Source organism: Caretta caretta, chromosome 6 (genome assembly GCF_965140235.1).
Source record: "Caretta caretta isolate rCarCar2 chromosome 6, rCarCar1.hap1, whole genome shotgun sequence".
Lineage (NCBI taxonomy): Eukaryota > Metazoa > Chordata > Testudines > Cheloniidae > Caretta > Caretta caretta.
In genome coordinates, this window is record NC_134211.1 from 22,476,839 (window position 1) to 22,490,940 (window position 14,102).

At 39.0% G+C, this 14,102-nt stretch overlaps 1 protein-coding gene across 1 annotated transcript in view; it reads left to right on the plus strand.

Annotated features, from left to right (window-relative positions):
* Nucleotides 1–14,102, plus strand: part of MUC2 (mucin 2, oligomeric mucus/gel-forming) — a 69,788-nt gene that overhangs the window by 26,034 nt on the left and 29,652 nt on the right. The window contains 15 exon segments of the mRNA XM_075130040.1: nucleotides 221–476; nucleotides 1,528–1,583; nucleotides 1,841–1,947; nucleotides 2,457–2,608; nucleotides 3,185–3,323; nucleotides 3,877–3,984; nucleotides 4,247–4,426; nucleotides 6,184–6,423; nucleotides 8,498–8,654; nucleotides 9,823–9,951; nucleotides 10,637–10,787; nucleotides 10,892–11,049; nucleotides 12,050–12,093; nucleotides 12,758–12,898; nucleotides 13,970–14,039. Coding sequence (XP_074986141.1) covers nucleotides 221–476; nucleotides 1,528–1,583; nucleotides 1,841–1,947; nucleotides 2,457–2,608; nucleotides 3,185–3,323; nucleotides 3,877–3,984; nucleotides 4,247–4,426; nucleotides 6,184–6,423; nucleotides 8,498–8,654; nucleotides 9,823–9,951; nucleotides 10,637–10,787; nucleotides 10,892–11,049; nucleotides 12,050–12,093; nucleotides 12,758–12,898; nucleotides 13,970–14,039 — 2,088 coding nt within the window.

Genomic DNA, 14,102 nt, shown 5'->3' on the forward strand with positions numbered 1-14,102 from the left:
TTCCTAGGTGGTAATTTGGAAGGTAGGACAAAGTGAAGGCAACACTATTTATTAATTGCCATAATTTATTCTATAATACAATGGGAGGGAGTCCCTTCATTTTTACTATTACATACTGCATGGGCAGAGATCAGAAAGAAAGATTTAAATTCTATAATGCCCAGTCAGGGTTTTTTTATTTGCCAGTATAGCAACCATTGGTCTTTTCCCCCCTCTCCAGACAAAGAAGTGTCCTCTTGCCCAGCATCCCAGGTCTTTCGTTACAATCTGACCACATGTCAACATACCTGTCGCTCCCTTGCTGATGGCGAAAAGCACTGCTTGGAGGGCTTCATTCCCATTGATGGCTGTGGCTGCCCTGATAACACCTATATGAATGAGAAGGGTAACTGTGTGCCCATCTCCCATTGTACATGCTACTATAAAGGGTCATACCTGGAACCTGGGGATGTCATTGTGAAACAAGAAGAACGCTGGTAGGTTATTTTATGGCTTGTCATTTGTGGACTGTGGAGGTGAAAGCCCCCACTTCTTATCTTTGCTTATATATTGATATCTATGGTGATACCGTGTAGATAAAAGGTATATATTACCTGCCACCACCGTAGCAGAACAAAACGTCATACTGCTGTGACTTAACTTATTAATATGTATGGCATATCTCTTTATTTATGAGGTGTGTGGTGGCCTCTTGTGGTAACCCTGGACCTGATCTGCACCACTTAAGCCAATGGGAGTTTTGCTAGGCAATGGGGAAAAGAAGCTACATGAGCAATTAGCAGGTTTCTCACTGAAAACAGATTATTCCATTTCACTTTGCATTGTAACAGTTACTAATTGATACCCATTTAATCAAGATGATGAGTTCCAAAACCAACATGCAGGCTCCCAGAAGCAATAGTCTTTTGCATGAACTCTAGTGACTCATGCTGTGAATGGTAAAATATTTCCTTGCCTTTCAAGGAGGAGAGAACTAGGAGATAAGAGTACAGGCCAATGAGGTTATTGCATTTGACTGGAATTGGCATAAAATGGTGATATGTATTTTCATGTATTTATTGGAGGCTAAGGACATGCTCTGAAAGGGTATGACTATGTATTCCCTTGATTGCTAAAAAGTACAATTTTGAGGATTTGCAGGATAATTTGTGGCCATTCTTTGAAAATCATGAATTTACCATCTGTTTATAATGTAACATTCAAAAGTTCTGCAAAACTTTTCCCCAGCTCACTGTGAAATCTCTATTGAAATCATGTGGGACTTCTTCCCCAAGGCGCATATTTCACAAAGGCCACTGCTAAATATTATTCCACTAATAGATCATTATTAATGGGTTCATTATTACTTTATCACCTAAGAACATACCACAGCAATAGGGAATTTTTGACGGTCCAAAAGAATAATTGTCTGGCAGAAGTAATAATCTCATTTGTTCATTTATGCCTCTGCAAATTGTTCTCAGATGTTCATCATTTGAAAACATTAGGCTTACGTTCTATGAATTTCTATCTTCTCACCCTTTGTAGTGTTTGCCGAAATGCAGTTCTCCATTGCACTCAAGTGAAGATAATAAATGACAGTAAGTGAAATGCTTTAGAGAGAAATATCTCAGTTTCTCATTTGAATTCTTCACTTGTTTCTTTTTCCCTTCTGTGAAACAGTCACCACCTTTCACTTTGCTTTTGGCCAAGGATTTTACCTTGTATTAGAAACGGTGTTTACATTTATTATTTTTAAGGGGTACACACTGCTGTTTCTGTCTCAGTATCGAATACCTCCCTATTTCTTTTCTGTTCCCTTGATCTTCAGAGTTCACCCATCTAACATGGTATCTTTGTTTTACAGAGTGTCCATCCCCCAAGATTCACTTTGATTGCAGCAGCGTCAAGTCTTGGTCTTCACAAACCCCTCTGCAGCTAAGCTGTCATACACTGGATACTGACTATGTACGTTTTCATTTTACCTCTGATTATGGCATGGCTTCTTCTTTCCCCTAGTCCCTGAATGAAGCAGTGCAAATCTGACTAACATGATCTTTTAGTCTTTTCTCTCTTCTTTCCTTTTATTTCCATCCTTTCTTTTCTTTCATCATTTTTGTTCTAGTTCTCCACTACTTTTTGCCATCCTTTCTCTTTTCACTGATTTGTCTTCTCTTTTCTCAGTAGGAAAATCATGGGTTGGATGGATAGACATTTTGTTCACAATGCAGCACATTAGTTTTCCGTGTAGAACAAAAGTAAGATAGTCTGAACTTAATATCTCCGTAAAATATGAAGGAAATTCTCAGGCACTCAGATACTAGAGAGATGAGACCAATAGAATTAAATAAATAAAAATGGCTGAGTTATAAACCAGGGAATGAAGCACATGGGATGAATGTTTGTAGAAGAAGTGGGATAACAGAGAAGTCGTGTTTTCTTATACAATAATATAATTTTTGTCTTATCTTCTTTAGTTCCAGACAGAGTGTGTCTCAGGATGCGTGTGTCCGCATGGACTGATTGATGATGGCAGAGGGGGCTGTGTCAAGGAGAAGGACTGTCCATGTATTCATAACAAGGAGTTTTATTCTCCTGGAGAGGACGTAAAAGTGGGCTGCAACAAATGGTAAGATGCTGTAAAGGTCTCTTCTTTCCTTTTGATGTATATTTCTTGTAGTAAATGAATAGTAATGAAATGGTTTAAATACCACTGTGATGAGCAGGATATAGGTATACAAGCCTTGATTCTCAGTTCCACTCTGGTTTCTTTGTGATCTCGGATGACTCCCTTTGTGTAAATTTAGGTAATACTACAAACATTAAGGTAATTATCTCTGTTTATCTCAGGCAAAACTGACAAGTTTTTAGGGTGATCACTGTAACTGAGCTCAGAATCCGTCTCTCTGCCAAGGGCATCTCTGATTGGGCAGTAGTGTAAGTTTTGGGTAGTGTTGTTGCGGGAACAAAAAAGGAAGCTGTGCAGAGCTAACAACCATGCTATAAATTTGTCAGTGGGCCCATTCCATGTGGGGACTGTTGATGAGATGGTGTCTTATAATACCCTGTAACATAATATTATGCATGTGATGGATTCCTTGTGTCAGCCAGCTATGTGATTTATCCTGCAGCTTCCAAAGCAGCATACATCAACATTCCGACTTCACTTTTCAGATTTCATCCAACTCTTTTATTCTTTCCCTAGTACCTGCCAAAAAGGAAGATGGACCTGCACCAATCATGTGTGCTATGGGACTTGTACTGTATATGGAAGTGGCCATTATATCAGCTTTGATGGAAAATACTATGACTTTGATGGACACTGTGAATATGTGGCTGCCCAGGTAATGTCCAATGGGAGCAGTGTGCAGACAAAACTTCTAAAAAGAATGAAAAGTTTTACAACAACATAGCTATCAGTTTGGTTCTTGGACCACCTCTCTTAGACCCTTTTTCTTTAAGATCACTGTTTCTGTGGCGACTGCAACTTCTGCCAAGTTAAATTCCATATTTGCAACAAATCCCAGCTGTGCAAGGAAATTAATGGCCCTTGAGTGAACATTTCTTCTGCTGATGTTGTTGCAGATTGTATACAACTGGGCTAGCTCAACAATGAAAGTTGTCAGCTCAATGCTACTCCAAAACAAATGGCTGATTCTGAAATTGGAAAACAAATATCATCCATATATTTAGGGACATAAAATATTGTTTAATTCAATTGTCCCACTTTTTTCCCAGTATTTGGTAAACATAGAGTTAAATGGCACGCAGGGGTGTGTGTGTGTGTGTGTGTGTGTAATGGAATTTGAAGAATAATTTTAAATTATTTTAGATTGAAATCAAAATAAATAATATGGTTCGTTTCATTGACTTGTTTCTTTTTTCCACTCTCAACAGGATTATTGTGGCGAGGATCCCAGAGGTTCGCTTAGTATTGTCACAGTGAATGTTCCATGTGGAACCACCGGAGTCACTTGCTCAAAGGCTATTAAAATATTTCTAGGGGTGAGTGGTGGCTGTGGATGGGTTCAGCCCTAGAATGCAGCTGATCAAAACTGCCCTTTGCTTGTAGTCATGTGCCTTGAAACTGAAGGTTGGTATAGCTCCATTAAAGTGAATGGAACTATGGTGATTTCCACTTGCTAAGGATTTAGGCTGTGGTTTGGCAGTCTTAGCTTCACAATGAAGTCCATCAGCATCATCATTCCAATAGCTTGCCTCACTATAAAGCCAGTGCTGTTATATCCCTTCTCTTTCTGTCCTTCAGAAAACCGAACTGAAGTTGGAGGAGAAGCAGTATGTAGAAATTCAGCGAGATGTTGGCGAACATATACGATATTGGAATCGTACAGTGGGGCTCTATCTTGTTATTGAGGCCAGCAATGGTGTGATGCTCATCTGGGATAAGAAGACTACTATTTTCATAAAGCTGACTCCTAATTATAAGGTGAGCAACTCCAGTCCTTTTTTCTTAAATATTAGGGAATCTGCTGATATGGTTATGAATAGTTGAATGCAGGTAAATATGGATGATGTTTAATTGTTACTCTTAATAGTGTCCCTAAATCTTGTTTATGTTGATGATTCATATATATCTTGCATTATCCATGATGGCGGGTGCCATTGTCTGTTGCTTCTTATGGTATGATCCAGTGCAACAATACCAGTGGGTGTATTGTGTACTATTGCAATATGGATGAGCAGTCCCCTGTGGTTTTCCAGTAGTTGTAAACATTAATGCTCTAATACAAATCCCACTGAAGTTCATTAAAATATTCTTGTTGACTTTTATGAGTTTTTGGATCAGGCCCCAAAAGAATAAACTCTTGGGACCCCAGACATAATTTTTCTCATCATTATAGACCCAAACTTTGCTCTATATTGTAAAGTAAGGGAAAAACAGAACAGGGGCCCTATTTTCCAGACAGTGAGCTATATTGCTAGGCTTGAGCTCTCAAGCAGTGGTAGAGGCCAACTTATACTTGGAGGCATTTCACTATTAAATCACAAGTTATTCATTATATATAATAGTGTAGTGTGCGTGCGTATTTTATATATGTATGGCCCTTAGTACCAAAGAAGTGGCTAAAACATTGTAATTCCCCAATAGAAGACAGAACAAAAATTCACAAGATTGCCACAGCATAACTCCAGCTCTCAAATAATAATGCAACGCATTTTACCTTGGGGAAATGCAGTTGTGGTTCAAATAGTGCAAAGTGTGTCAGCATCTCACAGCCTCTGTGTAAGGGACCTGTCTGAAAAGAAACTAAAAGTTCTTTATTGATGAAACGCTTCCGACCCGGACGTCTTCCCTTATAAAGCATTTGACTTATTTAGCAAGAGACTCAAGCAGCCCTTTGTAGTGTTGGGGGCTGTGCACACATTTTAGGACCCCACACTTGTGTCCATTTACGACACTGCTTAGTTTGTTTTCCTAAGAGGGTAAATGTTTTCATGACACTTTGCTGGAAACCTTGAAATAGCTTGAGTAGGGTTAAAAAAATGGAGGGAGAAGAAAAAGAGAGGCAAAAGATTCCTAGCTTTTATTGCAAACACATCCTTGACTAGAAGGATGCCAGCCAATCAAAACCCACTGAAGCCACTGTACTGACTTTTAAGTTTTATTCAAGGATGCTTTATTTCTTCCTTATTCCATCTTACTCTTTGCAAATGATGGAAATCTGCCTTAAAGATGATCAGCCAACTCTTCACAGTTAACATTTAATAGACTTAGGGCTAAATTTGCAGTGCATTGTGTAAGGGAAAATGTAGCCATGTGACTCCTATTTATATTAATAGGAATCATGCAGCTAAGTTGCTGCATACCACAATGCACTGTAAAGAGATGGCTTGTTGTCAGGTGAGAGAAGTGTAGCCACTGTTTGGATCCCTATAAATTGAATGGGAGGCTGCAAAGAAATATAGATATAGTTACTAGATACTGTATGTAGCAGAAAGGGAAGACACAGGTTCTTTGCCTGGGCTATCGGTAGCTTGCTAACCAGGGAGATAAACACACAAAAATAAGTTTAACTTATACACATGATTTTGAAGTAAAGATGAAAATAAGTAAGATACAGAGAGAAATTGTTCCCTCACTTTGTATCTTTATTTTGGTTCTAACTCTACTGGTGTTCACTTACTGGGCAAACTGAAAATCTGATGACATGTTCTGAAATCAAACAACTTTTGCTTTTTCAGGGCAAAATCTGTGGTTTGTGTGGCAACTTTGATGACAAGTCCAACAATGACTTCACAACAAGGAGCGGGCTGCTGGTGACCAATCCTCTGGAGTTTGGTAATTCTTGGAAACTGTCTGGCTCCTGCCCTGATGTGGTGGAAGAGGTCCTGCCCTGCAATCTGAAACCTCACCGCAAGTCCTGGGCAGAGAAGGAGTGCAGCATCATCCGGAGTGAAGTCTTTAAAGTTTGTCATGCCAAGGTTAGTAGAGAGGCCGGTGGCTACTACCTACAAGTGAACCTCTGTGCAAGAAGACGGAGGAAGGCTGAATTTGCACAGCTGAGTGAGGGAACAGTGAATCATAGTAGCCTCAGAAGTTAGAAACTGGAAAGTTTCTCAGTAAGGATCTCAATAAGTTTGAGATCATCAGGTTCATCCCCCTGATAAGAAGAGGTACTACACTTGCAAGTTAGATGTTCAGGCATCCGCTATTCCTTGGGATAGTCAAACCAGGGATTTGGTATGTTTTCATAGATTGGACTGAAGCATCCATTTGTTCTAGTTTGGGAGAAATTCCCTGCCGTGGTATTGTTTGTGAGCCACACAGAAGTAACACTCTGTTTACATATAGAATGGAGGTTCTTTTCTAGTGTGCAGACTGGGATCCCTATCCAGTATGTCACTGGGTTTTTATGGATCCTCCCCCTCTCCAATCGCAGATGGTGGTTCTGACTGTGGACAGACTTTAGATGTTTCCATCTGTTGCATTGCACTCTCCTTGTTTTAAGTGATAATTGGTATCAATCAGCTCATAGTTTAAGCATGCTTACATCACCCTATCTCATATTAAAATGCATCCAAATCATAATAACAAAACACAGTGTTATAGGCTCAAGGTATACATAGTGTTATGTAATTTATCTAAGCCATGACCCTCAATTGAAGTGTAATAATAATTTAATAATAATAATAGTTTGCACTTAACAGAGTTTTTCAAAGTGCTTTACATGCATTATAAGTATAGGAAGGAGGACAAAGAGTTGTGATTCCTGTTGTTCTAGCATATGCTTTTATGCCCCTTTCAGTGGGGGCATAAAACCCAGTCTGGGTTCTCCCTCTGATCATCCAAAGTGGAAAAAAAGCATTTGCTAATGTATGACAGGATGCACCAACACTAGGCAGGTATAGAACTGTCTCTGCTTCTTCTCTGCTACCAGATGGTATGTCTGGCAGATGTACACCACCTGGCTGGTTAACTAACTGAAGAGAAAATTTCATTAACTTCAATCAAATTTTCTTTTAGATCAGCAGTAGTATCAGCAGCCATAAAGTACAGTAGATTGAAGAAGGTGATACAGTTAGCAGATTAATTCACTTTAAAGAAGAAGAAGAAGAAGAGAACCTGAGTGAGGTACTTATGGCACCCTGAAGAGTGTCCAAGTTAGATGCTTGTAAAAGGAGGCTAATTTAAGTGCAGGGATTTTTTTTTTGAAAGCTGAAGTATACTATCCTAATAGCAGATAGGTTTAGAAGGGAGGCTTAACAAAATTGTTTTCAGAATATGGTTATGGTTAGAAGAGCAGTTGTAAAAATAACCTCAAATTGTCTTATTTTTATTCTCCATCAGCAACTTCCCTGTCCAAATAGGTTTCAGAGTAGCAGCCGTGTTAGTCTGTATTCGCAAAAAAAAAGGAGTACTAGTGGCACCTTAGAGACTAACCAATTTATTTGAGCATAAGCTTTCGTGAGCTACAGCTCACTTCATCTTCAACTTCACTGCATCCGATGAAGTGAGCTGTAGCTCACGAAAGCTTATGCTCAAATAAATTGGTTAGTCTCTAAGGTGCCACTTGTACTCCTTTTCTTCCTGTCCAAATAGTTCAGTTTGCCAGTCAAACCACATTTTTGCTAATCACCAGTTTTGTAAATTCAATAAAGTGTTTCTTTCTACTTTGTGCATCATATTTATTGATAAAGAGTCTGGATTCAGAACTCAGCTGATAATTGTGTTGATAATGCAGGACACAGAATAGAATAAAATTTTGCTTTGACATTGGTACAGTGGTCCTGTGCTGGGAGTAATAATTTTTTTGTCATTAAACTAAAATGATGCCCATCAGAAGATATGGTCAATGCACAAGACACTTCTTTTAGTTACCTTTTTCCCCATAACCACATTAGAAGAAATTAAGATAATGTAATGGAAATTAACCTAGCTCAGATCTGCTACCTGACAGACAGTAAGCAACTTCTGGTCTAAAGGATTTCCATCTGAGATTCCAAATTGGAAAGAGAGCTCTGGTGTTAACAGCTGCCCCACGTGTTTCCCCCACAGGTGGACCCAGCTCCGTTCTATGACAATTGTGTTCATGATGCCTGCTCCTGTGACAGTGGTGGAGACTGTGAGTGCTTCTGTTCCGCAGTTGCTGCTTATGCCCAAGAGTGCATTAAGGCTGAAGCTTGTGTCTTCTGGAGAACTCCTGATATATGCCGTGAGTAACCTTCAAATATTCCCCACTGAGTACAGCTGGACCTATCAGAACGATATCACAAAGTTTTAATCACTGCAGCAGTGTGTTGACACAGGATTGTATGCTATGGCACACAGTGGAAAGGGTTCATCATCTCAGTATAAGCAGCTGCCCATTATTGTAACAATGAGTTCAGTGTATTTAAATTGTCACTATGGGTTGACCCTTAAATGACATTTCAAATGATCCTTCCCATTCTGTGTGCCAACTGGTGGACTGACCTTCCCAGCATATTTATCTAGTTGGCAAAACCTCCCACCCAGAATTGTTACTAGTATTTTTTTTTACATTTTGTGTATAGCACAGTCACCTGTGACTAGTCCCCCTAGGCCAAACTGTGTTTAAGTTATACTCATAAAATCCCACTGACTTCATTTTAGGCTGTTGTATGTGCCTCTTGCATATAGCTACTGACACCAAAAGTCAACTTGGGATGGTGATCATACTAAATGAGTTACGGGTAACACTTCCACCGATCCAACCAGTAGGAGCAGTAACTAAGCTTTTCACAGTGTGGACTTGTTCTTACACACAGTACATCACTTCTCAACTCAGAAATCTTGCAAATTTTATTCTGCAGCCATGTGGCAATTCACACTGGTTCATAGGCCATATGGTTTGAGGAATTTGGTTTTGAATGCGTTAAGCTTTCCCCCATAAAGGTTCAGGTTTGAAGAGTTTGTGCATGTCCATGTGGGTTTACTGGAGGAACACCATGTGACTACTCCATTTGATATATCTGGGCAAAACTGATTTCAGCCTATACACACCATCAGCCCTAAGAGTCTGCAGATGTCCAGAGAAGTAAAAAAAAAAAATAAATAAATAAAAAAAAATCACAACACTTCAACAGACAGCTTGAATTCAAAATTGATTCTGAGCAGTTGTGTGATTTCAATCAAACATTTGTTTCCTGCAACAGTGGTGCTAAACGTGAAGGAGCTGAAATCCAGAGTTTCATGTGTTCTGTATTCAGGTTGAGTAGGAAAAAAAAATCCAGGTCTCATGTGTCAAGGGAAATACTGCTACCGGTGCACTGTGTAGGGGCATTTGGCTGGCATGGTTAGAGGTGGGAATGGGATTCTGTTCTGTCGGCTGTTTTTTTTTATCAGTTTCTGTTTTCTATCAGCAATATTCTGTGATTACTACAACCCTCGTAATGAGTGCGAATGGCACTACGAGCCTTGTGGCCGTCAAATTCTGACCTGCAGGATCATTAACAATGTCAGCACCAACTTCTCATTGCCATATCTGGAAGGTAAGAAACTCCTAATTGTTTTTGTATGGCATATCATGAAGATTTAGTTGAAATGTTACTTGATGGAGTTGGAGCTATTAGCTAATGAGATCAATTGATTGCCTGGCCATTCCTAAATCTATAATCAGACACAAGCATTTGGTGTGGTGTAACGTACTGTTTACTGACATCAATGGGATGATACTCACATGTTGAGCACGTGCCGTATTTTCCTGAATTGTAGTATAAGATTGATCCACGATCCCCATTGGCCAATACCATTTTAAGAGTACCTCAAGGGGGAGAAAAGATTCTTATTGTGGTAAAGAAAAGTAGAATTTTATTGCTTAATTATTTCTTTTAAATTTTTTATTTATTTTTGCCTTGTCAGCTATACATTGCTGTAACTGAGATACTGCAGCATTTCTGTATCCTTGCAAAAAGAAATAACTGATCATAACTGATCTCAGACATTGTAGTGCTGGTAAATATTGGCCTCTTAATGGATGGCTCAATGGGAAATATTCAGGATTTACAATGAATAACTTACCACTTTTGGAAGTGGTCATCATCCAGGGCCTCATCTAGAATCAGAAGGAGTCTTTTCATACTTCAATGGGCCTTAGATCAGGCCTCCCATGAGAATGTAATCACTAAATTAACAGTTTTTATTAATATTACAAAATGGACCATTTGTGGTCAACAGGTTGCTACCCAAGATGCCCTGAAGAAAAGCCCATTTTTGATGAAGACCTCAGAAAATGTGTACCTGAAGATCAATGTGGCTGTTATATTGAAAATGGCACTCGTTATGAAAATGGCTCAAAAATACCCACAGAAGACCTTTGTCTGGAATGGTATGTGGAAATACAAAAGTGATGGAGCAATGCATATTTAGACCTTGATTCAGGAAATCTCTTAAGTACATGCTTAAATCCCATTGACCTCAATGGGTCTTCAGCACACGCTTAACTGCTGTTGTGAACAGACCATGCTGTCGTGTTCTCCTGAATGAAGGCTGTAATATTACAGATTACCTGCAAGAACCTCGGTGTGAATTAGCCCTTCTCCATATAAATGCTGATTTACCCCAGATGAAGATCTTGCCTTACAAAGATAGTGGGTGAGGGGAACACCATAGTTACAATACAGTTGGATTTCAAAGGAACGCCATCTATTTCTACTCACATTTCTCTCTGTGCATTTTTTTACCTGCAATTGTTAGAAGTAATTCCACAGATTGCTATAACTGGGAGAGACTAGAGAAATGAAAGTACCTATATTTTTTGAACTTATTCACATTGTGAATTTAACAGGACATTGTGTATAGTCATTTTCAATTATTCACTAAAGTCAGTTGCACCTGTTGTTCCTGTATGTCTTTCACATCTGTCTCTGCAACAGCGGAGGAGAGATTTTTTTAAAAATAGGAACATGTGGCTGTAAAACTTCAAAAATTGACAGGAAAACTCAGAAGCAGATGTAGTGCCTAAAACTATTTTAAACTCATGTTTTGAAATTGACTATTTCACGTTGATAATGTCCCATTAATATATCTTTTGATAATGGCATTAAATATTACTTTTAATATGTCATATCTGGAAATTACACCTAGCGCAGCCCTTACGCTGTTCTACATTTTGCCAGATAGAACCAGCTGGGGGATCACTGGAGCACAAATGTCTCTGGCCATGTTCCCTCACACCCTCAGCCCTCCTCAGTATACCCCTGATCAGTAATTTGTCGAGATATAAGGATCTGTGCAGCAGAGATGGAGCAAAATGGTTTAAGGGAGCAGTGGCTGTTAGTCATATTATATTTTCCCTGCTCCTGATGGAGGGTAATTAATTATATCAAGGAAGAGTGTTTGGAGGAAGGAAAGCCGGTGGTTGTATCGGGAGGAAATAGCAATTCTCAATATTGGAGCAAACAACTGCCAAAGAAATATCCAGTCTCATGAGGTGAAGTTTGAGTGATAAAGTTGTTTTTAAGTTTTTAGACTCCTAGCCCCTGCAAATAGTGTGCTATAAATTAATTGCAGGGATTCATGAGAAATTACTGCAGGGGCTGCTGTTGGTTTGCAAAAATGTTCATTTTGACTGAATTTTTTTTCTTTTAGTGTCTGCATCTCAACAGGAAATATTGTGTGCAAACCTGTCCCAGGTAAATTGCATTTTATTCTTTTTGCATACTGGAAAGGGAAAGAAAAGGAATGCCACGTATCTCTTCCATCTGTCTCCATGGGAGATTTAGTAATGATTTTGAATGATTCTTTGCAGCTCTAGCCAGGATTGCACAAAAGAAAAATTGGGTAACACTTTGTAACCTCACAGTCATCACTCACACATCTAAGGATATGACAAAAAAGTGAAGGCTGATTTAAGATCAAAGTGTAACAACTGCCCCTTTCTTTTGGTGTTGTTAGAACAATGCCCCTTCCCCAATATCCTAGGGTTAGGGTTAAGGTTAGGGTTAGGGTTAAAATATTAATTTTCAGCTCAAGCCACTTAGCCCTCAAGAACATGTGGTATTTTATAACAGATTCATTATGTTAGATCTGCTACTGTATTAGGAAGTATTTTAGTAACCCTGCTTCTAAATGAAATTACTATTCTTGCTAATTAGTTTATGTACCTCACCTACATAGCGCTTTATTAGATATATCTTAGCTTCCTCCTAAATGCAAATATAAATTAATGAGGGTTGCATAGTTTAGCTTCAGGTATAGCTCTTAGAGGTGCACCTCTCACACACTCAAAAATATCAGATTTACCTTAGGCACTTTCATAAATGTCTTGGCATGTTGTTGCTCTTGATCATTTCTTAGAAGAACAACTTCACAAAGAAGCTCTTTCTTGCAGGCTGTCCTTCAACAACCACCCCTACTATCACACCCACAACCACCACCACCATCACCACCACCACGCCGACAACCACTGCAACTACCACTGTGCCAACATCAACAATTACAACAGAGACCACAACAGGCAAGAATTTAACAATAACTATAAGCTATAGACGGAATTGCCTTAACAGCAGAGATTCATTGAAAAGTTTCTACTTTCTTTAGCCTTCCAGAATTTGTCACAACATTTTATGGAATATGGCATTACCTGAATAAAATCACTCTTTTTTGAAACATTATACATTTTGTCCAGATACGTTTCCACCTCCTAATTTAAATTCAGTTGACATTTTAAAAGTATATACTGAATGCCAATTGATTTGGAATTTGATATTTTTTTTAGATTTAACCATAAAATAATAGATATATATAATATTGATAGGAACAAATCCTGTCTGTCATTTACATGGGAGGAAGGGGCTTTTTAAGTCTCTTATTCCTGTGTAAGCTGGTTCCACACCTGCCCCACCAAGCCTCAGAAGGCTGAAGCTGTTATTAAAGAGTGCACAGAGCATCTCTATGGCTGCTTTTTAGGCAGGGGATACGAAGCCACACATGGATTAAGAGTTAATATAATGATACTCTCAGCATCCCTGCCCAAGATTAGCCACATGGCTATCGTTCCTAGATCTCTCCCACATGTAAGACTTCAGTGGGAGGAGTGATTGCTGCCTCCCTGAATATGCATAATATTATCATATTGGTATGTATTCTGTAATATCGGTAAAGTTCCAGTGTGGATGGACATCTAATACTTTTCTCCTTGAAGGTGTTTTACAGAGAGATTGCATAGACATTTGGCTTCTCATAACTGTTTATAACTATGCTTCTGCATGGCTTTATCATGCTGAACTAAGAAAGCTTTGAAATGCTAGATATTGCTCTATCCTTCAATGCGGGGAACCTCAGATATTGGTGTAACTGGTTCTCTCACCATGATGAAAATGCCAAGGTCACAGCTGGGAGTCTGAAGCAAGTGCTGTAAATCTTTGGGGCTGGTGCACTGATGGAATGTGCCCATAGTGTCTTGGACAAAAATCTTGAACTGAATGTTGGCGGTTTTTTAAACTACTGTTTTCATTTCTCTGGAACTCTTAGGACTGTATAGTGATACTTATTATTATTCCATTGCAGTTCCCACCACGACGTCTTCAACCTCTACAAGTAAGTTTCTTTATAAGGAAGCTCCTCATTGTGAAACATGGTAGGTAGAAAACAAGGGAAAAGGAAGAAAAAGAGATAGCCAGGCAGCAAAGAAATACATTTT